Source organism: Canis lupus, chromosome 5 (genome assembly GCF_003254725.2).
Source record: "Canis lupus dingo isolate Sandy chromosome 5, ASM325472v2, whole genome shotgun sequence".
Taxonomy (NCBI): domain Eukaryota; kingdom Metazoa; phylum Chordata; class Mammalia; order Carnivora; family Canidae; genus Canis; species Canis lupus.
This window is the reverse complement of record NC_064247.1, coordinates 86,601,094-86,627,314: the sequence shown is the minus strand read 5'-3', so window position 1 is coordinate 86,627,314 and position 26,221 is coordinate 86,601,094. Positions and strand designations below refer to the sequence as shown.

Below are 26,221 nucleotides of genomic sequence, written 5' to 3'. Positions count from 1 at the left end.
TGCTGGGCATCGGCAGCGGCCCGCCTGCCTCTAAGAGGAAGGAGTACCTGATGGGACTGGAGGTGATGTCGGGATCCCGGGCCGTCACCTGGCCGATCACGGAGTTGAGAGCAGCGTTCTCGTGGACCTCGAGGAGGTACGTCGGGGAGGAGAAGACCGGGGGCTCGTCAGCATCCTCCACGACGATCTTGACCGTCGCCGTGTCTTTGAAGGGCCCCCTGCTGCTGAAACGTGGGTCAACGTGGACGTTGGCGGCCTCTACCTTCAGCGTATAGGACTTTTTGGTCTCAAAGTCCAGAGGCTGTTAGGAAATGACAGAGATGAATGCCCCTCGCTAATGACCACAGCAGCAAGAACAAATGAGTCTAACGCTGATGGATGATAGTTGTGTGCATTTAAGGCCATTTGTGAGCCTTAATGGGATCACTCTGCATTCCCTCAGATTCGACCTGTAAATTTTACAGGCATTTATTGATATCTGTTTATTATACAAGCTCAGTGAATCTAATCTCCTATTGTTTTGTTTTGTTTTGCTCATTTCACTTGGAATTCACAAAATATTCACAGTCATGAATTGTGCCATCAAAATTTCACTTCAGAGTCATAATAAAATTTTACTAGTGGCGGCATGACCTGCATACCAATCAGCCAGTTAATCGGGCCTCTGCTGGTGGGAGATAAGGCGGCATCGAACACAATCTCTATCTGGGAAGAATATTTTATCATTTCCGCAACCGTGCGTGAAATGTAAGGAACTAGAAATAATCATTGTTTAGTCCGAGGAGACATTATAAAGCATCATTTAGCACTAATCCCGACAAAGAGGGTTTTCTGATTCCGCGTCGAAAAGCACCGCGGCTCCACTGATCATGTGGCTAAAATGAGGCTTCTTATTTTTTAGGGCGTTCTTCGAAGGTCTCTATTACACGTTCTGGGCTATGAAGTAGGTGGGCATCTAAAGAAATATGTATACAGATGCAGGGTTATCTGTGTGTATATTTAGAAGACGGGGCGGTGGGAGCGCTGCACGTATAGACTACCGGGGCGGGCCTTGCCTCCACCAGCCACTTAAGAGCAATTTGAAATGACCTCATTGCACCATTACTGACAACATTTCTGACATATTAATACCTCATCCCTTAAAAGCCCCCGAGACTTCAGCTAACGACCTACGTAAACAGACGCAGGTGGAAGCAAAGAGTTCCCCTCAAGACTCAGAAGCCCTCCCCCCCCGCCCCATAGCAGAACCCTTAAGGTGCAATTCTTGGCAACCCGTAAAACACCACTTTTCAAGAATCAACGTCTGTCAAGGTTCGGAGAGACCCTTTAGGCGGGCGCTGCAATTCCTCCTAAGAAACGGGACTTTCAATCTGCAATGCAGATTTTTAAAAACTAAATCGCAAGACAACCTGGCATCAGTGAACTCTTTCAGAGCCCCTGTACAAGCTTAAATATGTCTTCTTATTTCAAAATTGGGGGTTGATTTTTCTACTTGAATTCCGTTCTAATGGGACTTGGCTTTCTGGGGAAATATTTTCTAGTAAACAAGGCAGATACTCACCTCCCCGTCTATTCTGAAATTACTAGGCACATGTACCCATGAATAGAGGATTCAACATCAGCATTTTCATAATTTGCCAATCACCCCTACTGTAACAATCCTGCAATTTCGAATTCTTCACAAACACTGTTAAGTATAGCAGATTATGTTCTGTTTATTTCTTAGCTCCGCATAATGACAATGTATCCAAACACATCCCCGGGTCCTCAGGATTTTATCAGACGAGAAAGAAGACCCACGGGTCGTAGAAATAGGACTCCCTACACATTGTTCTCTACAGTAAAACACATGGGTTTCTTGGTGTCAAAACATGTAGTATATAGTTCCATATTTATGAATAACAGTGAATCGAACTACAACACACGGCTAATTGCTTCAGTTTATAAAAGCACCTTATGGTAGCAAAGGATGGCAGTTAATAATAACAATAAAAATGACATTAGGAATCATTAACCAAGGAAAATGTGGCTCTGGGTTATTCAATAATTGACTCACGTATAATTATACTGTACTCTATTTTAAACATGAGTTTTTAAATGCTTTGCAACTCTTAACCTAAACTCAAGCCGGGCAGGAAGCTGGTGTTCCTGTGCGCAGAGTCAAAGTAAAGGCGGCCATCTTCCCCCCTCAAAATCCACTTAAAACAGTTGATTTTGCACACAAAAGTACACCCAGAAAACTCAAGGTTCCCATTGTCACTATGTCTCCGATGGGGGATTTAAAGAGCATGAGCACTGGGAGCACATTCCTGTGCGACATGACAGAGAGGACTAGACAGGAAGCTTGGAATCATGTGACTGCAATGCTGAGCCAAAGAGACCGAAGAATTGTTGGCTCCCGGGAGCGTGCTGTGCCATCTATCTTCTTATTCACGAACCAACAATTTAATTGAAATTAACTGGTAGTATTTCATGGAAAAGATATGAAGAGCAATATCGAAAAAGATACTCATGATGAGGATACAAGGGCATTTTCTTTTCTTTTTAAAGGACATTTTCCTTGCAAATGCCAGTGCCCATAAAATAATGAAACGCGTTCTACACATTTTTTAGGAATGTGTATGTCATGATGATAGATAAATATGGAAAATGCTGTGCAGAATTTTTCACATCTATCACAAAAGAAATGGCTGCTGGCAAAAGTAGATGCAAATCGCTGTACATTATCTGTTCTATTCATGGAGATAGTTCTTTCTCCGACGGAAGCCCCACACCCAGGAGCACGGCAAAGAGGAGCCGCATTTACCATAACGCTCAGACTTTTGACGTGTGGTTCGGAGCATGCGATGGAAGCAGGGTTGGCCCTGCCCTTCCCGCGCTAGAGCTGGCCAGAGCAGCCGAGGCAGACTGCGTCCTCTATCCTTGAGTTTACCGGGAAGCAGGGCCTGCACGAAAAACTCCGGGATCTTCGGTGTGGAGCTATTCTAGGAAGCAGGCGTGCAGGAAGGGGGAGAGTTATAGGAGAAGGATTAAAAGCCATTGGACTTGCCACCTCTGTGGGCAACTGAGTCCTCCTCCTACTGGCCTCTTAAGAACCTTAGAAAATATGCCTCTGAATAATGTCTTCGAAGAATACAAATTCCCTATCTATGCCCCTCGTTGCTTGAAGTTCCCCTTCTGAGTGTTGACTTCCCTTTGTGCCTGGAGCACTCTGGCAAGGAACGGAGCAAATTCCGTTGGCTTAGGGAAGAACACTAGGACCAGATGAGGAGAGAGAAATAATGGGTGAGACGGGAAGCTGCCAACAGCCTGGTAACAGGCTGGCACAGCTTCAGCTGAAATAGGAAGTGGGGCCAAGGGTATGAGGTGCAGAAAAGACTCGACTTTTTCACAGTTAAGGAAATTGAACGTCGGTCAGCCCTAAGATCATGTCAGGAAGGCTACCCAGCTCCTGCAAACTTCATAACTCAAGTTTCATAAAGGTATTCGGGGGATGGACACACCCTTCCTCAGCTTACCTTTCTTAGCCTTATAATGCCATCCTGAGCCTGGGCGTCAGAAGTGATTTCAAAGAGTGCTGTGCCATCTCCGTCGATGATGTCGTAGGATGACTGTGCATTTTCACCAATGTCCTGGTCGTTGGCTTTTACCCTCCCTATGGCAGTGCCAAGAACCACGTCTTCGGGTACTGAGAAGTGATATAGACCTTAGGAAAGGAAAGAAGCACTGAGCAACGCATACATTCCATTCAACCACTAATCCATTTAAGCAAATACTTATCGGGCCCTTTCTTTGCTCTGAGCAAGCCTATCGATATCAAGAATACAGGGACGGAAAAGACAAAAGAATCCCTTTTGCTGCAAAATGTACAGTCCTTTACATGAATCAGAGACAAAGAGTTCCCAGAAGAAGAAGTGACCTCCCTTTGAGATTCTTCTGAGATATGAAGCTTATTCAATCATATGTTTACCAAACATACATTTGGAGCAGAGTTATATCAGGATATTAGAAAGTCTACGTGGAATGTTCTGTCCCATTTGCTGTATAATCACATTGGCTGCCTGTGGGGATATTCATTGTTGCCCAACATAAAATATTAAGCTAATTTCAGCACAGAGAGATGCAATGTGCACCACACTGAAAGTCACTTTTGAAGTTACCTTTATATTTACAGACTTGTAGACCATTTTTGATAAAATCCAATTACTAAACTTCTGCTGTGCCCTGCAGCAAGCTGTTCAGACACATGAAACAGCCCTCCTGTTACTAAAGTCCTCATCGCTCTGAAGACCAGAAATCCTACCTCCAAAACTCTCTAGGCAAAACACAATTACAGTATACGCTTATTCTCCCATGGGTCCAGTGAAACGTGTCTAATTAGTGGTATTAGTCCCATTTTTACTCAAACGGCTTTAGTTGGAGCATTGGTGTCACTCATTTCACGGGGGGAGGGAGGCAACCATAACCCCTGGCCATCACCCCTTCAGTACACACCTGCCCTACATCTAACTGCCAAATCCCGCATTGCTTTGCCTGAGGCTTTTTTTCTGGACTTCAGAACCCATTTCACCCACCGCCTGTCAGGCCAGAACTACCAGAAAATGAATGTCCCCACAGAAGCAGCCCTCAATGACTCACACAACTTAGGAGGTAAAAATCCCAGGCTCCTTCCCTCTCTGATAGGGTAACATGGAGCTATTCCTTCTCTTTTGCTTACTCACAGGGTTTCAGAGTTTCCCCAACAGGATAAAGCTCCAGTTCCCCACCGTCCTGGCTGCCTTGATAATGCACATTATTGGCTCTCTGTCCTTCCGCCTCACACAGCTCACCTCGCTACTGGCAAGTCTTGGGATCATCTCCAAGATAACCTACTTAATAATCAAATTCTTGTCTCAGTGCCTGTTTCTGGGGAACCCAAACTCCAGACAACCAGGAAGTTTCAGTCCCATGGCAACCAAAACAAGGGGAAAAAAAGATAAATATTCGATGAGCTATAAACCAAAAGGAAAAATTCAGTCTGGAGAACATTACCTAATTGTAGTTGGAACTCAATCACTGAGTCCCTTGGACAAACTAAGGCTCATTTTACCCGATCTAACAAGATTATTTCAGATGATGGGTGAGATTTTCTTGTAGCACTAACAGACTTTTATTTAATGATGAAATAAAAATGTCTCAGAATCATGAAATTATGGGACTGGGGAACAAACATGTTTTCCAAATAGTTTCACCGTAAGGTAGACACTGAAAATCCTCATGTCAAACGCAAGTCTCCCAATTCTCTCATAATTGGCATAATGATTCTATTTCCTTCAAACTTTATATCCCAGGTAAGGTCTGAGACGATCCCTCTAGGTATGCTTATTAAGTAAATAAGCCAGCAAGGGGCTTCACCTTACTGCTAGTCCTACATCAGGGAGCCTTGGGAAGCCAAGCAAATGGAACGTTTATCCATTCCTATTCTGCTCACTCATCATCTCTATCAGTGTGATCATAGTTAATAGTTATTATCCTTAAGAAAGGGGACATTTTTGGAACTCACCTGCCACTGCTGAATTGAAACAATCATTCTCTGAGAAAGAAGAGTTGCATACTAGAGCCTGAACTGTAATGGCCACTGAAAAGCAAATAAAAGAACCGAGGAAGGGACAGGAGAAATAGTGCTCCCCGTTAACAATAATTTGGTTAAAAAGGGTGGCCTTGTTACCTGATTTATGCATGGCCAGAAGTGAAAATTCTAAAATTACTAATGAAAATGAATCCTTCCTGTTCTTTCTACCCTGGAATTTCTTTCTGTAGATAAATCCTCAAAGATACTTCAAATGTGCCATTTTCAAGTCCTGCATATGTCTCCCCTTCCCCCTCCCTCCGTCTCCTTCCCTCTCCCTCTCTTCTCTCTTCAAAAACAGCTCCTCCTATGGCTTCCTTATCCCAGCAAAGAGCATCAGCCTGTATGTAACCTCTTAAGGCAGAAGTGTGATAACTCACTTCCTCAATTGAAAGATGCAAGGTATCCTTGAATTTTTGGTAATCATTAACTCTTAAGTGTCTGTCACACCCGTATACTTTCTCCAGGTCCACTGAGCCCACCCTTGCTCGCTAGCTCTGATTTCACTTTTTACACGAATGCTTATGAACATCCTTTAAGCGGCTGCAGTGTGGGGAACACGTTGGAAGAAGGGCGCCCAATTTCATTTTCTCCGATTGCCCTGGAATCCAACGTTATTACTTCCCCTACAATGTAAAACCACTATGGCTTCCCAGTGACCTTCGGAAAAAGATCATGGTACTTAAAAGGGCCTACAAATCCAAGCCTAGCTAACCCCTGCCTAACCTGACTCTCTAGACTCCAATTATAGTAAGATTCTCTTAATTCTCATCTAGGGCCATGCATCCTTCTTCCACAGGGCTTTTCAACATCCTCTTCCTCCAGTTGCAGGGTCCACCCCCACGCCCCTGGTTTCACCTAGTTCCAGCCAATTCATATTCATCGTTCATATCTCAACTAAAGAGTCTCCGGGCCGGAAAGGTCCTCCCAAATCATCTAAGTCAGATTATTTGGATAAGTGTTCACAAGAAAGGGAACATGTACTGTGAGAGCACAAAATAAGTTGGAAAATACTTGTTTCCCTGATTCATGGATGGTGGATGCCTACAATTCTGTTGAGCTGCTTCTGAGGTAGAGCATGGCTTTCATAGGGATGAGTAAGGTCAGTGACTCCTGATGGCTGAAGGAGGAGTCCCAGGAAGTCCCAGGAAGGAGAACCGCTTGTTTTTGCAGCAAGTATACTGCGTATCTGCTTCCCCCACCTCCAGCACTACAGATTTTGGTTTCCTTTATACGATGTATAGTAAATAGTTCCATTATTTACACATTTACTATCTGGAAATTTTCCCGACTTCTTTGGAGTCTGTAAAGTGGGGATACATCTAATACCAAAAGGACAGGAGAGTTGATTGTTTCATATCTACATATAAATTGGCATACCTTGCATATAGTAAGCATTCAATGACTGCTATCCATTTTTTTTGGATGTGGCTGAAAATTAGAACGTAAGTTCAAATGAAAACATCAGACTTAGAGATTTGCACCCAGTGCAGGGAACTCACTTACTTTGGGCAAATTTTGGAGGATTATCGTTAACGTCCGTAAGGGTCACTGTGAGTGTTGTGGTCCCAGACAGGCCCCCGGAGTGTCCACCCATATCCTTGGCTTGGATAACAACCAGGTACTCCTCCTTGGCTTCTCTGTCCATGTTGGGAAGGGCAGTTTTTATAATCGCTGAGGGCGAAAAATGGGAGAAGGACTTTCAGACAGACGGCTCTTTCGACATGAATGTGTGACTCTCTCTCACACACACATACACGTGCACACGTCAAGTCCCCACTGGGATAATTTTATTTTCTTTTGCCTGTTAGCTGGTGTGCATCTGTGATGCCAACACCGAGAAAGATGTTAGTCCAGACATTAGTGGCTAACTTGCAAAAATACATTTTATAGTGTATAAAAAAAGAGAACTTGCAAAAATATACATTAGAAAGTAAACTGAATGGCATACTCTTGCCTACCAAATTAAAGTATAAATCATAACATAGCCTCATCTACCCAGGAAAACCCTGGAAGTGAAAGAATCTTACAATTTATCACAGACTCCAACTCCCCTACAAGAGGAGTAAATACATAAATAGCTTGAAGGCTCTGAGGTCAAAGATAAATTATTCTGAAGCTCACAAATACATCAGAGAGATGGAAGAAATAGATGCATTATTAGGATCAACTCAGATGAATAAAACACCGATCAGAATTAATACAGGCAAATGTCTATATACTAAGGTGCTGTTCAGTCACACTTACATTTTAATTGTTATATTTTCTATATTGTAAAAGTAATAATTTAGGAGAAAAATGAAAAGACGGAAAGAAGAAAAAGGAGGTAAAACATAAAATCATACAAAATAACATAATATTATCAGCACAAAAATGTTCGTGTTTTTTTTTCTTTTGCAGTATTTTCAGGGTTTCATCCATCTGCTGCTTTATGTGTTTCACCAGCAATTTATTATTCTTGTTAAAGACTCAAAATTTGGATACATACTTTTGAAGTTATTTTTTTAAAAAAATTCTATTTAGCCCTCTCCCTACTCTCACATCTCTTTATGGATAAATTTTGCTAACATTTGGATGGGTACATTTCCAAAGCCATTACGGGAACATGCACACAAAGGTACATATGAACATTTAACCACAGACGTGGCCATGATATAGGCACTGCTCTACGACTCTCTTTTATCACAGAATGGAAATCTTTGAGATTTTTTTTTTTTTTTTTTTTTTTTTTGGTCAGCATGTAGACATCCAACCCGTGACTTCACACGGCTGTAGAATGTTCATTTGTGAATACGCTATCAGTAACTTAAGCTTTCCCATAACAATGGATATTGCAGTTATTTCAGTTTTCCCATTTCAAAGAACAACGTGATATTTTACAGCGATTATTTTTTCTGTGTCCTGCAGTTTTACTTAACTCTTTCTCATAACACGCACCTCCCACCACCGTATTGCCCATAACAAGAAGTACAGTGACCAGCCAAAAAAATTCCTGTTAAATGAATGTGTGTTACATCTCTGGCCCAAATTAAAGAAAACTGTCTGGGTTGAAGATAATTCCCCCCTCACTGATAACCTCAGGGACATCAGAGTTGTTCATTTCAAATTGTAGATGAGCCACTCCCTTGGCCATTTCTGAAGCAATGCTGGTATCCCGGTTGGGGTTTCTTTTGTTCTGGTTTTGTTTTACTCTGATGCTCTAATTAAATCATCTGTCTGTAAAAGGTTTGCAAGGAGTTCAAGTCCCTGAATCACTTGAGTAGCAGGCGGGGCACAAGGGTTCCCGGAGAAATCTAATCCACCCAGACAGTGGGCAGGCTCCAGGAAGAGCTGAGTTCCGATGTCCTTTATTACACCTTGACACCACTTTTACATCTGAGATTCTCATTCTGGGAGCAATAACCATATAACCCTGCTTGTTAGGAAATATCGATGGTAACATAATATCTTTCAGTCAAATGGCTTGTTTCAGTACTTGATCATATCAAAATATGACTCAACAGACTATACTTATAGGACTCTAAACAAAAACAGAGTTAAGAGAAAACAAAAAATATAATAATCATCCAGACTTAAAGTCCTGTGAGGGAAAACAAACATGAGCAAAAACCAACAATAACAACAAAACCTCGTCATTAGCACGATGAGATGCCAATAGGGCTACTCTGCTATGGATATGTATTGCATAACTCAGAGCATCCTCATTATGGGCCCAATTCAACGAGGATTTGAAAATTGTTTTACTCCTGTGATATTTACAGGAGTGTTTGTAAAGTTTAGGCACCATCACATTCCAAGGTCATCATGAATTAAAGCCATCCATTGGACCTTGGAATTTGGCACATAACATCTAATAATCAGAGGAAACTGATATAATCCCCCAAGGAGTGTAGCAGTTTTGTTTTGTTTTGTTTTCAAATAAGCAGATGGGTTGAAGTCTACACATGAGTCCTTTCAGGTTATTTCAGAGGAAGAATTTTTACAATTTCCTCAGACCCAAGAAAGTGTGATATGCATTATTCTCATCATTAAAAAAAAAAATGTACTGTGAGAGGATTAGGTTAAAAAAAAAAGCAAAAAACAAAAACCTGTGATGTCTCTCAGACAACTTGGAATTAAAACAGCTCTGAGGCTCAGTTACAATAGCATATCAGGGTTTAATGACTATGACTTATATCAAAATATGAGAGCAGCATTATGATGGACTTGATTAAATGGGACAAGAACAGCTCCACAGGTCTCATTACAGAAATGTTTATGCTTTGCATCATCGAGGTCTACAGCTTCCTACTACCTAATATGCAAATCTATTGACAGACTTGAGTCCCCTTATAATGCTGCTTCATATTGAAGTCAAGCAAGTTTGGTTTCTCATGTTATTCTCACACTGACTAGCTTTGTGACCACGAACAAGTTATTAAACTCATCATGACTCAACATCTTGCCCTGCCAAATGGAAACAGTAACCAGGCTTCCACTGTGGATATGCTAAGAGTGTGTGAGATAACTCACGCAAAGTCCTTGGCATACACTAGTTACTCAACGATGCTATTTTCCTTCCCAACCAGAATTCATTTAATGTTTACCTGAACGATAGAGTGCTAAGAATTCTCCAATTTCACCTGCAGATGCACTTTCCAGCCTTTTCCACCTACTCTTGACATGGAAGAGTGACCTTTAAGGGACTGCCTTAATGAATTCTTTCTCTCTCTTTCTTTCTTTCTTTCCTTTCTTTCTTTCTTTCTTTCTTTCTTTCTTTCTTTCTTTCTTTCTTTCTTTCTTCTTTCTTTGTATACTTATTCATTAGAGAGAGAGAGAGAGCAGGAATAGGGGAAGGGGCAAAGGCAGAGGGAGGGAGAGAATACCAAGCAGACTCCCCCCACCTGAGCAGGGAGCCTGACAAGGAGTTCAATCTCAAGACTCCCAGACCTTGAGCTGAGATGAAATCAAGAGTCGGACACTCAACTGACTGAGCCACCCAAGCACCCGTGAACTCCCTTACTTTCTGTCTCTACATTAGACTCAACCAACATACATTACCCTAGAAGACTGTGAGGATGCAGCAGACTGAGGTTCTGGACTCCCCACAGACCCCAGTCATATGTTAGGCCACCTTATGGTTAGGACCTTCAGATGTTGCTAGAGCAAAACTCTAGTGTCCACTAGCTACCCCAATCCCTTGTTCTCAAGCCTAGGGGTGATGATGGCACTTCTGCTGCTGCTAGCCCTGGGATGCATCTCTATCCATTGATGGTCTCTCTTAATCTGGCCAAGATTTGTCAATGTTTCCTTCATTAAACTCTCCTCAATGATCCTTTTCCTGCCAAGAACCTAAAAAATATAATTAGGATACTGGCTCATTATCCAAAGGCCAAACATGTTTCCAGCCTGTCATTCCTACATAGACATCCACAGTTCAAAGTCTTGAGTGCAATAACACATTCTTGCCCAGAGGACTTCCCTTGGACATGGCAGGGCAGGTATGTGCTTCCCCATCGGTAAAAAGAGAACAGGTATCCAGTTAAGTGAAGTTGCTCATGATGACCCAGCTGGAAAGTTGCACATGGAACTCTTCACACTTTCTCTTTTCTTACACAACACTGGGCGTGGGTTTTCTGATTTCTAAGGGAAGCAAGGAGTCTCTCCAAGTTGTCTTTAGGGCACGTGGCGCACTTCATTGGCTTCAGCGCAAACTGTATAATGAACAGCTCTTGCTTCCTGAGCTGCCTCTAGTCTCAACCTTACAACAAGCAATGACTCATTAGAAAATTCAAGTAAGAATTTCTGGAACATTTTCCCAGCTACCTTATAGCCATAAAAGCAGGCTAGAAAAAACCTCAAGTGCCCTTGGCCCTCCCATTTTTCTCCTCATGTTAGGGCATATGTATACATGCCACTAAAGTATTTTTTAAAATTCCTGTTCAAAGGCAGATCATTTCACCTGCGTAGATGGTCCAATACGATGATAAACTCCTGATACTGAAACTTAAAATTTCCTTAAAAGTTGCCTCTATTTCTTCCCTGAATTATTTGCTTTGGCTCACATGTTCTCCCATGCTTTAGGCTGTTTATTTTATAGAAAAAAAGAAAGAACTTCCTTACTTTAAAAGTATTGTTTGCTATCAAATACCACCTCGCACAGAGCAGAGCAGAAGATACTGTGTTATTCTTCCTCTCGGATTCGAGAAGTCAAAAATTTTGACCTATGTAAAAAGTTACTGAAATCCTCAGTTAAATAGCATTTTTTATCCATTTCCAACTTTCATTTTAAAACAGCAGACAGGAGATGCCTACACCCTTTCTGCTAAAATGAACCAAGTTAAAACACCTTCGATGGTGCGGATTTTAAACAACTTCCCACTCCTCAAGACAAGAATTGTCTCCGTCTTTTTTCACCAAAATGGTGAAGCAAAATTAACACTCATGTCTTCCCACATGATCATAGTTACACATTTTCAATGCCCAGTAATGTTCTTGGAAGCTTAAATATTATGTTTAAACTTCCATTATATCAGCTTGGCAACAAATTAGAGTTTTCAATTTTATGGCAAGCAGTATGACAAAATGCTTTCTTCTGGGGCAGTCAGTGAAACTCTCTGATGTAGGCATTTGATAAATAGCCTCAGAAAAAAAGAAAATCAGCTTAGCTGATTAAACATGGTAATAATGTCAGGATTGACTTGGAGTTGATACAATTAAAAAATATTACATCTTTTGTCTTTGACGTTTATAAATTTCCAACTCAGTAACGGTCCTAGTATTTATACTTAGATCCTCTCCGAGTTACCCTTGGATAAATCATGGGGCATCCTTGGGACAAGGTTTTTTTCCTTGAAAATAGGAGCCCCTAAAGTGTAAAAGAGAATCAAAGGAAAGCAAAACAAAAACATAGTTGGTGTTTAGGAGGATGAGCCTATTCTGCTGGCTTCTCAATACCGTTAACGGTAAATTCAGAAAGGGGAACATAAGCAGTCATATTTTAGAAGAGTTTCCCTGGAACTTCATTTTGAAAATCTAATCTAATCAGAAATTTCATGAGAATGAATGAAAACAAATCATTCTCCATGAATTTAATTCAATGGGGGATTTTGAACTTGTCCGTGGAGAGTGGGGTGGGAGTGTGTAAGTTGGGAGGTGAACCCCAGTAGGATAACTAAGGAGGGAAAGAGGGAATTGACTGGTCCTGTAAATGGCATTCATTAACCTACTGTGAGTAGACTCTCCTGTATTTAAAAGACATGCTTTTACCTTAACTTTATTCAATCAAATGGAGATTTCCCTGTTGCAGTAGTTTAAAATTTTAAGTCCTAGGCTGGCCTTAAGGTCTTCCTATGTGCTAAACAGCTGTTCCTTCTGTCTCATTATCCAGGGAGTACTTCTGATTAGAATCCAGTTTCAGTCGTCTCAAAAATTTAAAACTTGTAGGTGTGTGTGTGTGTGTGTGTGTGTGTGTTTACCATTGTCTTTGGTGTTATCATTTGAGAAGCATTTTGTATCCGTCATGAAGACTTCTTTTTATAATTTCTGTGATATCACCAGATTGAGAGGCTTCACGAGAAAGGCAAGGAGCTGCTGATTAACTCCTTTGTCATTTTGAAGGCTGATTACTGTAATTCACTCTTTGCGGGTCTCCCAGATTGTGCTGTTCAAAGATTGCAGTTGATATAAAGTGCTGTGCTAGACTCCGCTTTTGAATAAGACTTGTTGAACACATTATCCTAGTTATGAAACCACTAGCTTTGTCATTCCCCAAAACTCTTGCCAATTCAATGTGCAATTATCATTTTACTATCTGCGGAAAAAAAAAAAGCCTCTCATTTATGAGATTAAATGATACAAATTCACCCAGGATAAATTCCTTTTCGGCACCATATATTGTACCCACAATTTCTGCTAACCATGAGATTGGTACTATATGCTACCATGAATGAGGGGTAAAGAATATATTACCAGAAATGCCCAACTTATCCCTAAATAATAGCTTCAGTAGAGTAACTGCAATAATGTCCAACTTGCACAGATATATCACAAAGGAGAAAGCAAATCGTCAGAAAACTCTTTAGCCTCTCTAGGGTTCAAAAATGTGCATCTCCCTTCCTTTGTGACTATAGCTTATGAGAGGTGATGATAGATAGATGGATGACAGATAGGTAAATAGAAAGACAGACATACAAACAATGGTCTGGATTTGGAAAAACAAGATTTCTCATATATCTCTCATGCTTTTGTAAAATATTACAATGTGATTATAAAGCTGGTGAGTTAAATGTACCAGGAACCAATCAGCTTATTTATACACCTTGATTTAGTATTTTTGAAACTAAGAACTTATTCTAAGGAAATTATAAATTTTCCTTTCTCCAGATACCTCAGATTTTTAGAGTAAGATGTTCCCTTTTTTGTATGATATTTTGAAAAAGCCAAGCAATTTAAACATGCAACAGTTGGGAAATATTAAATTAGTGTGAAGGTTACACAGATCAAAGGCATACAATGTTAAGCAGATGTTAAAAACTGTGCTATATAAATTCTGTAGCAACATAAAATGTTTATAACAATCCTTAAATTTGAAAAATAACATGAAATTATCATTCTATATTGTAATGTGCTTATAAAAATTTGGCAAAGAATATAAACAAAGATGACATGACATGTTTTTGTAAAGGAGTTGAAGGTTGCCCCCTCCCTCATATTTTTCAGCACTTTGTTATGGAAAGCATAGGACTGTATGTTTTAGAACATGAACTCTGAGGTTATGCAGATGAGAATTTATTTTGATCTGAGATTATCAGTCACGTGATCTTGGATAAATCACTGAAACTTTCTGAGGCTTACCAACATTATATGTAAAATGTTATTAACTGCCAAACAACAGTTTAAAGTCAATATTATTATGTGAAAAGTAAAAAGCCAGATGTCTTTCTTTATATTTATATATATATAGCTATAAATACAGATGATACTCTCACAGAGATATATGTAAATATATATTTTATATTTATTTTACATATATTTACAAATATGCATACTTACAGATGTATATATGTAATTTTGCATTTATATTTTATAAGTATATACATATAAACGGGTATGTAAGTAAAATTTAGTTGTTAATTTAGTGGTAATAATTAAAAGAAACTCACCTTATTTTAAAAATTAGAAACACAATGATATTCAGCGATGCTACAAAGTACGAACATCCCTCATCAACTTCAAAATAATAGTAGCCCCACAGTGATTTCCAGGTGATAGACGAAATTTAGTTTTTGTATTCAAATCTCTGTACGATTTGTACACAAATTCATTCTTTTACTACAACATTCTGCATAGCATATGCCCTTGAATCCCTGGATACTTACCTTTCTTCAGATTCTTCCACAGACTGTAGCGCCTTCCCTACTCTGTGTGGATCATGCAACCTAGACCACCCTTGCCTTTTCCTGGACCTCTTAAAATCCCACCCATCCCTTCAGGCCCAGCTCTGATGTTTTAGAGGCTAATAAGCCTTCCCAGGTAGAACTAATTACTCTCTCCCTTTTGAGCTTTTCACCTTTGCTAGCCACTTTCGCACAGCATTTACTTTCATGTTTCTTCATTTCATCACTTCCCCCATGATTTCAACCTGTTCTGATAGCAAATCACTGTAGACAGGAACCATGCCTCATTCTTTCTCACATGCGCAGAACCAATCTTCGCACATAGTATGAACAAAAGTAGTACAGAAGAAAACAATACAAAGGGGAAAAGAGAAGGTAGATGGGAGTGAAGAGGGAGGAAGAAAGACAAATTAAAATGGTAACTGGGAGGGATCCCTGGGTGGCGCAGCGGTTTGGCGCCTGCCTTTGGCCCAGGGCGCGATCCTGGAGACCCGGGATCGAATCCCACATCAGGCTCCCGGTGCATGGAGCCTGCTTCTCCCTCTGCCTGTGTCTCTGCCTCTCTCTCTCTCTGTCTGTGACTATCATAAATAAAAAAAAAATTGGGGGCTTTTCTAGTTGTTTTGGGGCTTAGCACCGTACTATGGAAGAACTCAGTGTTAATAATCGTCATGTCTCGGGGACCAGAGGCATTTAGGTATGTTAAAAGGTAGTAGAGGAAAGAAAGGTATCCAGATCAGCAAGAAAGAAGTCAAACTTTCACTGTTTGCAGACAACATGATACTGTATGCAGAAAATCCAAAAGACCAAAAAATTGTTAAACCCAATTCATGAATTCAGCAAAGTTGCAGGATATAAAATCAATATGCAGAAATTTGTTGCATTTCCATACAGCAACAATGAAGCAGCAGAAAAAGAAATAAAGGAATTGATCCCATTCGCAACTGCACCAAAACCAGTAAGATACCTAGGAGTAAACCTAACCAAAGAGGTAAAAGTTCTGTACTCTGAAAACCATAAAACACTTATGAAAGAAATTGAAGAGGACATAGAGAAGTGGTAAGCATTCCATGCTCATGGGTTGCAAGACCAAATACTATTAAAATGTCTATATTATCTAAAGCAATATGTACTTTTAATGCAATCCCTATCAAAATACCACCAGCATTTTGCAGAGCTAAAAGACCCCAAATAGCCAAAGCAATTCTGAAGAAGAAAAACAAAACTAGAGATTTCAAGCCATATTACAAAGCGTAGTCATCAAGACATTATGGTACTGGCACAAAAACAGACACTGATCAATGGAACAGAATAGAGAACTGAGAATTGGACCCACAACTGTTTAGTCAACTAATCTTCAACAAAGCAGGAAAGAATATCCAATGGAAAATGACAGTCTCTTCAACAATTGGTGTTGGGAAAACTAGACCAGTTTGTTACATATGCATTAAAATAAATTAAAAATGGGTAAAAGACCTAAATGTGAGACAGGAATCCATCAAAATCCTAGAGGAGAACACAGGCAGAAACCTCTTTGACCTCAGCCACAGCAACTTCTTACTAAACATATCACTGTAGGGTAGGAAAACAAAAGCAAAAATGAACTATTGGGACTTCATCAAAATAAAAAGCTTCTGCACAGTGAAGGAAACAGCAGAACTAAAATTGAGAGAAGATATTTGCAAATGACATATCTGATAAAGAGTTAGTATCCAAAATCTATAAAGAACTTATCAAATATCAAACTTAATACTCAAAAATCAAATAATTCAATTAAGAAATGGGAAGAAGCCACGAACAGACACTTTTCCAAAGAAGACAGCCAGATGGCCAACAGACACATGAAAAGATGCTCAACATCATTCACTATCAAGGAAATACAAACCAAAACCACAATGAGATACCACCTCACACCTGTCAGAATGGCTAAAATTAACACACAAGAAACAAGTGTTGGCAAAGATGTGGAGAAAGGGGAACCCTCTTGCACTGCTGGTGGGAATGCGAACTGGTGCAGCCACTCTGGAGGCTTCTCAAAAAGTTAAAAATAGAACTGCCCTCTGATCCAGCAATTCCACTACTACGCATTTACCCAAAAGATACAAAAAAAAAAGAAAAAAAACAGATTCAAAGGGGCACATACACCTCGAAGTATATAGCAGCATTATCAACAATAGCTAAACTATGGAGAGAGCCCAAAAGTCCATCAACTGATGAATGGATAAAGAGGACGTGGAATGGAAGAATGTTCCTTTACCCACCAAAAATAATGAAATCTTGCCATTTGCACTGACGTAGATGGAGCTAGAGTGTATTATGGTAAGTGAAATAAATAAGTCAGAGAAAGAAAAATGCATATGATCTCACTTATATGTGGAATTGAAGAAAGAAAAGAGATGAATTTATGGGAATAGGGAAAAGAAAAAAAAGAGAGAGAGAGAGAGGGAAACAAACCATAAGAGACTTTTAAAGATAGAGAACAAACTGAGGGTTGATGAAGAAAGGTAGGTGGGGATGGGTTAGGTGAGTCATGCGTATTAAGGAGGGCACTTGTGATGAGCACTGGGTGTTGTATGTTAAGTAATGAATCCCTGAATTCTACCCCAGAAACCACTATTGCACTGTATGTTAAAATTTTAATTTTAATTTTAATTTAATTTTGAATTTGAATTAAAAAAATTACCAAATATTAAAATTTAAATTTAAAATTTAAATTAAAAAAAAAGGCCAAATATAAGGTAGCAGAGCCACTAAGTGGGGAAAAGGTGTCAAGATTCGAACTTAAGTCTTGCTGCCTACAAAGCTCAGGGGCTACTCCATACCATCTCAAGGGTCATGATCAGTGTGCCAAGAGCATGGGCACAACACTTGAGTGAAGGCCGGTGAGGAGAGTGTGTTCTTCAGATTAAAGAACGTAGGGGTTCTCACTGTTTCTCTAGATGTTTTATCCATTTCATAATTGACATTTATATCTATGAAATGTCTCGGTATATGTTTGTGGTGCAGTGTTCTACTACTTCAGAAATTCCCAGGATTACTCAGAAAAAGGGGTGATACTTATGAACTATGTATCCTAGTAACATTTCATGAATCGAGGGTGAATTCACGAGACAATTGCTTGGATCTACATGCTTCTAGCAATGATGTTCTAGTCATACTTGTTATTTCTGAAACTGCATTATTATTTATTTCTCTTGGCATACACACATATGTGTCTGCCTATCTATCTATCATCTATCTATCTATCTATCTATCTATCTATCATCTACGGGGCGGGGGAGAGAAATGACATCTGATTTTTCCTAAAATAATTCAAAGGAAAACAGCTGAAAATCTATTGTCACATGAATATTGGGGATTCCGAATGTAGTTCAGCAATGAAAATGGATTTACGCCAGGTCACACAGACTGTGGCTGAACAGAGACCCACATCTGGGCCTCTAGAATCTTAGTTATGATGTGTTAATAAAGTCATTTACCATCTTTTGCCAAAAAAAAAATCTCTACAAAGTACTTAGTGAGACATTTGTCTAATAATCTTCTCCTATGCTATTACAGCATCTTAACATGAATCTGTTTGACAGACATGACTTCTTCACATAGATTTTATATATTAACCTCTGGTTGACCTTCCCCATTTGTGTTTGAAAACTATTTCTAGAGAACAGCAAGCTTGAAAGCTTTAAATCAGAACACGGAGGATTATTCAAGTGTCTCGATGTGTACAAATTGTGTCCTTATACGTGAATTTCCTGTCTTGTAGAGCAGTATGTTCTTTGACTAAATAACTATCACTTAATTACCCCACTGTGTGGATCGCGGTCACATCTATACCCATTTCCTTATGGAAGAGCATATAAAATAGCTGTGAGTGAATTAACACTGCTATCCTGTCTCTATATTTTACATGCACTGTGCAGAGTGACTGGAGGGTATGGACTGTCCCTTCTGTTGCTCCTGGATCCTCCTATTAAATAATTCTGCACAGGCCACCACTTACAGCATCAACACATGGCTAGCCAATAAATGATGCTACTCGAATTGCCAATTCTGAGTTACACTGAAATGCTTGCAATTATTCCTATTCAGAATTAAGGTGAAATTTCTTTTCCCCTAAACGAAAACACTTCCAGGGATTCCTCAATCAAGTGGAATTATTTCTGTGAAGAGCATGATGGCACTATTCTTTCCTTAAGCCATAATTCCAATAACTAATTATACGCATAATAAGTATGGGTGGTTTTAAAAAGCAAAGTAAAAGTCGCTAAAAAAAAAAAATGGATGCTTTCTCCTAGCAATTGAGAACTTAAGCAGATGAGAATGACAGGACAGGGTTGTGGGGCGAATGAAGCACAGGCTTTACAGTTGCCTCCTAGGAAATGGAGCGAGGACTGAGACCTGAGTCTAAATAAAGTGATGCAACTCTTCAACCCAGAACCTCTATCTCTTCATCTGTAAAACAGAAAGAGTAACCCCTGGGGGGCTCCCGGGGGGCTCAGCGGTTCAGTGTCTGCCTCTGGCTCAGAGTGTGACCCCAGGGTCCTCGGAGGAGTCCCCATCGGGCTCCCTGCGGGGAACTTGCTTCTCCCTCCGCCTGTGTCTCCTCCTCCCTCTGTGTCTCTCATGAATAAGTGCACTAGAAATAGTAACGCCTAACAGACATTATACGTAATAACATCTAACACTGTTCACAGACACTCAAAACAAAATTTAATTGAGTTGATATGATCCTCAAGGTCCTGATTCGGCTCATGCTCCATTGGAACTTGTGACCTCAGACCTCAGTCAGATCCAGCTGTCACATGGAACAAGGCCTGGCAATGGAGACCCGCAGGACCGGGCATTGTTAGAGCTCAGGATTTGATCTCAGACCATGGGGTTGATTTCTGGCCACTTCACTTCCAAGCACGGCAAGTAACCGGAGCGACTTCTTAACATCTTTGAGCTCCTTAACATCCAGAGAGCTCAAATGTGATGATGTATTACATCATCACATATGAGATGTAATATCTCCTCTGTTACATCTATTATATGTAAATAAATGCTTACCCCATGGTTTTTTGTTGGTGGTGTTTTATTTCCTTAAGATGATTATTGCTGATGGCAAATATTTGGCCAATAATAAAACAGTAATTAGCTGATCACTACCGCTACCCCTACTAGAACTACCAGTAATACCACACTGTGGCTGGATGATTATGAGGATCACTCATAATAAAAATGGCAACGCTTCATATCCCAGTGAGCCCTCTCTGCGCTGGACCCTCCACAGGCACACCGGTGAGGCACAGACACGGGCCTAGTGCAGTGCCTGGCAAAGCAGGCACACCCGCTGGCACAGCGATCACATCACCATCATCACTTCATCTTAACGCTTCGCGACCGTCCTGTTAGGTGACTTACAGTCGCCACTAAAACATGAAGAAACACGAACTTTTGCGGTCTTGGTTAAATTATGTATATTCTGTGAGTTTCAACATGGTTGAGACGGTGATAGACCTCCTGCTGCTCTCAGCACTCCCCGGTATGCCAACCTGTCTCCCCCGCACTTTGGAGGTTCTAGACCACTGAGAGTCATCTGCTTGGTAAGCCTGCCTGTTGGCTTCAGGTGATACTTAGGGTTGTTCCTCTTTTCATGATCGCTAACTCAGAGATGCTAAACCAACTCCGTGATCCCCCTCAGGGGATTTCCAGTGACCCGTTAACCCTGATTTGAGAGATCTATACAATTACAGACAGTAAGACTGGCCTGTCGCGAATACTTCCCAATTAACTAAATCCTCACACGCACATTCTTAGACAAATTTCTCATTCATAAACCATGCCTTTGCCCCGCGAGGTCACTGCATGTTCACAACAAATGGACGATTTCTAGGTAGGACTAAGGTTCCTACACATAAAATCAGAACCCAAGACTTCAGGAACATGGGCCAACAATTTGCTTCCATTGCTTTAACACAGGGCAGAGGAGCACAGCTACTTCACCTTTGATCACAAAGGGTGGGTCTTCCTTTAATTATGGTGGCTGCCACAATGGGCAAAAAATGTGCTGAGAACTTGCCTCAGTTCCCTTTAAAGTAAGAATCAGGAACCAGATTGGGCTTCAAAGAAATATTCTAGGGCTTCCTACCACTGTCGCGCGTCTGCTACATTTCCCTTGTCAGCCAAAGGCTCCTTTGAAACACTGAGATGTACAGAGTGAAAAGTGTTCAAGTACCTAGAGGAGTCACATCTGAGAATCACTGAAAATTCTGACAACTGGATTTGTTTAAAATCATTGGAGGGGCACAGATCTCACAACTAACCCTGGATAATCTTCCCACCATTCCTTCTGTGCCTTTCAATCCGAGATTCTCTTTGACCTCTTTGTTGCATTCTGCAAGGTCTGCTTTTGAAATCCTCCCACATCCTTCTTTGGGGATGCGAGCTCTTTCTTCCCAGCGGAGTGACTTCTCTCTCTGCCTTCACATTCTCTCTCAAAATAGAATTCTCCTCCTCCTCCTCCCCTCCAGCGTCTTCTCGAAAAACACTGCTGTGTGATTCTCTCTTAATCAGATCAGCGTCTGTGCAAGAAGCACCATCAGCTCCCTTCCATGGGCATAATACCTTTTCACCCTTGTTTATTATAAGGGGCTTTGTTATTTTTATTTTGAAATTTTCCCCACCCCCCAAAAAAATTTTTCCCCACCCAAAATGATTTGTACTCATGCAGTCAACACCTTTCGGCTCCCATTCATGGACCTAAGAAGGCAGGTGGCACAAAATGCCCTGGGCTCTATTCTGCACAGAAAAGGGAGAAGAAGTCATAGGACAAAATAACAGACAAGGAATAAATCTGTCATTGCACAAATGTTTCTCCAGGACCTAATATATATCAAATACTGTTTCAGGTACTATGGATACCGCGGAGAAGACAGATAAGCAGGCTGACTTCACAATTCTTGCATTCCAAGTATAAAGGCTGGGGAACGTATTGCAATGTGCAGAGCTGCGCAAGGCAGGGCAACCAGGCTCACAACCCCATGGCTTTCGGGGCCCCAGTCTTTTAATTTGTAAAGCTGGGACAATAAAATTTGTCTTATAGGAAAGAAACCGAAGCCGACAGATGTCACCCGCAGGAGCTATTACCAGTGGTCCTCATATACATAGGCCGTATTTTAACTACGATTACCCAGAACATTTGTTGAGTATTGAAATCCACGTATGATTATCGCCTATCACAGAAAGGCAAGCGCAGGGGAACGGATCTCTGCGTCCCTCCAGGACAGACATAATTAGACTTGCATTAACAGGAGGCTGTCTGACCTCCCCAGGAGGCAAGCCAGAGGCAAAACCAGTCAGAACAGCAAGTGAGGTAGATGTTCTAGTTAGCAGAGTTACCACACGGAGGGTTAGTAAGAGCAGGTTTTTATGGATCTATTGTTCCCTTCATGACAGTTGTCACAATACATCAGAACTGTTTCTCCAAATACATTAAGTGGCTCATGATTTTTATTCTCTATATTAAAATTAAAAAAAAAAAGCTAACAAATAAGTATGTTTTCTTTTTCCTGCTCTAGTCTTAACTGTTACATGACACTCCCTCTCCTTCCCTTCCTGGTTATCAATCACTTCTTGTTCTCCATTTCTTCCTCCTTGTGGCTGTATGTATTCCCTTTAATGACTTTGCTCCAACAAATCTAAGTGAAGATACATAGCATGGGAACACATATTTGGTATGAATGCATAAATGAATGGTGAAGTTCCACCTTCTCAACAGCTCCATTTCCCACAGTTCGATTCCATTGGCACCCAGTGATGACCTCCTATGTGCCAAGCAGAAGGCTTGGTGAAAGGGCCTGCGCTGAGATTCTCTAAAGATGTACCCACAGTAGGTGAAAGGTGGCTTCTTTCAAACTCTCAATCTGTTGCTTATGGTAAGTTAAGTAGGAAACACATTTATATGTTTATGTTTTTAATCTTCCAAAAATACAAAGAACGCAAGCCACCGATTCTGAGAAATTTGCCATCGCAACTTGCATGGTGCCATTTTATGCAGTGTTATACTGAATGAAATACCACCTCTAGAAGTAACCTCTGAGTGTGCATCAGTGCAATGTATTTAAGAGAAACCACATGATTCAAAAAAGCTTTTTGGACTAGGACACAGGAATAAATTTGTCTTCAAATCTGACATTTATGTTTAGGTGATTTTGAATAATATTTCACAAGCTTCACTAGATTCACATATGCAAATGATATGTTATTAGGAAGAAATTCTAGGGGTCCATTTCTGGTGTGGGTGATATTAATATCCAAAGAAGCCTCATGTGGGAAAATCAGGAAGATGATAAATAAAGTCAACCTTTCATTTTTCCTGAATGGTCTTCCATACTTACGCTAACTCTGAAAAAAAAAAAAAAATCCAAATTTAACTCTAATTTCTTCGCATGCCCACAGTAGGGCAAGAGTAAAGAAGCCATGCCACCAAACTCCCAGGCCCTTAATTCCTCATCTTTGCAAAACCTTGGATAATGTCATTCAAATCAATGGCCATTGAGAGAGCACCTCTGGGACGCCCGGGTTGCTCAGTGGTTAAGCGCCTGCCTTCAGCTCAGGGTGTGATCCCAGGGACCCAGGATCGAGTCCCATATGGGGCTCCCGGCATGGAGCCTGCTTCTCCCTCTGCCTGTGTCTCTGCCTCTTTCTCTCGGTTTCTCATGAATAAATAAATAAAATCTTTTTAAAAACAGAGAGAGAGAGGAGAGAGAGAGAGAGAGAGAGAGAACCTCTAAGGAAATAGGAACTGTCCTAAGGTTTGGAGACACAAAGATAAAGGAAAGGTACAGTTCTCTGCACTGGAATAGTTCCTAATCCAAAAGATGAGGCCGGCGTAAGCAAATGGCTATAAAATGCAAATTCATCCTCTCCCATTCTAAACCCTGCTATCCTTTTATGAATTCCTCTATCATAACACTCATCGCACCAAATTTTTTTCAATGTGTTTTTTGTTCTTATTTGAACATCTAACTAGCCTGTCCCTCTGTCAATTTTTACTGAGGCTTTAAGAATCTTCTTTTGTGTAAAAGTATTCCTGCTCTAATCTTTTTTCATTCCAAAATATATTCAATGAATTCCTTGTTTAATCCCCTGAACACTTTGATAAATACCATAAGACCAGATGGAAGTCATTTCCAGCACAATGTTATGTCCCAGGTACACGTGATATGTAGCATGACCATGGGGAAGTCACTTCCTCTCTTTGACCCCCTCTTATAGAAGCGTTTTTGTGATATCTCCATTCAAACGTCACATTATCAGCGAGGTTTCCCTGTCCAGCTTTACAAAATAATCACCATGCTTGGCTGGCATGCCCCTTCTTCCTTATCTGGCTATCAAAGTCTCTGCCCACATGCCAGCCAGTGGGAGCAGACGATAAACAAATGGTCTTGTCTTGTCCACTGATGTCCACCCAGCCCTACAACGGTACCTGACAAGTAGAAGTCTCTCAATACACTTTAATATTTTTCAATAAGTCAATGCATGAATGATTTTTTCCCCATGTGAACTTGTGAGGAATCCTATTTAAAAGTAAATACATACAAGTAAATGACTATCTGAAGACCTTTTTCTGAAGATGTACAGGGGGCCTAGTTAGAGCTGATTTTCTCCACTTCTTCCTTTCTGTGGTGGAAAATTCTGCCCACAGAATGCTCAAAAGCCAGAGCAGTACAGTTCTACTTAACAGGGAGCTGCACGGTGTAATTAATTTATGCCTATGAAACATTCTGAATACCTTAGGATCAAATTACTGTTGTGCTTATGCTCCCTCTTACATAAATATTTGCACACGTAAAAATTCAGCACCCTGACATTTATTGTAATGGTTGCAGAGAAGAGTGAGACAAATTGACTCAGAGACAGGTGTTGACAGTCAGCACGAAGGAAGACAGTCCTTTGTCAATGCAGCAACCATGAGCGATGGAAAAAACATGCAGAAACCAGGATGTCACATAAGTGGAGTGGAAACTGGCTCAGAAGATGCCATTTCTCCATCAGTTTCTCGGGGATTTGAACATACACCTGGGCCTCTTGGCCCTGCATTCTAGGGCTGCTCCGCCAAGATAATAGGGAGGGGCTGTGTGTGTGTGTGTGTGTGTGTGTATTAAACACAAACAGACCTCACTTTACCACCCAAATTCATTCTCAAATCAATGGCCTACATTACCAAAAAACTTTAGTTGGTGTGACACGATATTGATAAATTCAAGATCCAAGAGGGCGGTAGTTGGGTTAATGCACTTTAAGAAAAAATCTAGCTATGTCAGGTAAGACAACTCAACGAGTTCAATGGAAATTGTATTCTGTGCACGCTACAGATGTGTCTCCATCTGAATCTTGTAAGAGCTCTAAACGTAGCTACACTCATCCATCCTCCTTGAGACATAAAGAATAGGGTCTCAAGGATATGAAATATCTGTGTGATGATTATAAAGCAGTAAATGTTGGAGATGGGAGTCGAACCTAACTCTGACTCCAAAGTTCACACGCAGGACTTCATACACCATGCTGTCTCCCCTGAAACTCTAAGCCAGACTGTCACCATCTCGAATCTCTTTTTCTCAGAAACACAGTGACCTTTGAGAGGCTTAGCTCTGTTATAAATAAATGTTTATACGTAACACAGCCTTTGTTTGTCTCTTGGCTTTCTTTCAGCATATTTTTCAGTTACTTTAGATGACAGCCTTCAATAGCTATCTTCCAGAGTGTAGGAGGCACGTTACTTTAGAGTTCATATGAAATGTAAATAAGACAAATGCTGTTTTTAAATGTGTTTTCCCCCATTATCTATTTTTAAATGTGATAGAAAGTGATGTCATCTCAGAATAGATTCCGTTGTGACAATTCTAATGTTTTATTACTGCAGTTTGGCGTACCTCGTGGACAGAAAATAGAACACGGTGGTGAGTGAGGTTGCTTCCTCTGTCTATCACAGACTAACTATAGATATGTACACACAGTAAGAAAAGCACACAACCAGTACCACACTTCTAAATATCTTCTTGATACCCGATTATTAACAAATCCTTGTTACCTCAAAAGGGAAAAACATTTTCAAAATAGGACTTTGTGAAGTTATTAGAAGGTGGTTACTAAGATTGCTACTTTGATTGGAGTTATCTAAACACAAATGATTTAACTAAAGTTTTAGAGAGAGTTCCTTGAAGAACTTGCAAGTTCCTGTAAGTTCCTATTA

General features: G+C 40.5%; 1 protein-coding gene across 4 annotated transcripts in view; it reads right to left on the bottom strand.

The window, feature by feature from the left end:
- Positions 1-26,221, bottom strand: part of CDH8 (cadherin 8) — a 358,676-nt gene that overhangs the window by 156,261 nt on the left and 176,194 nt on the right. For all 4 annotated transcript variants that reach the window (XM_049110768.1, XM_035716225.2, XM_025426341.3 and 1 more), the window contains 3 exons: positions 7,115-7,282; positions 3,519-3,706; positions 48-301 (listed from right to left, as the gene is read on the bottom strand). In XM_049110768.1, coding sequence (XP_048966725.1) covers positions 48-301; positions 3,519-3,706; positions 7,115-7,282 — 610 coding nt within the window. The remainder of the gene's footprint in view (positions 1-47; positions 302-3,518; positions 3,707-7,114; positions 7,283-26,221) is intronic.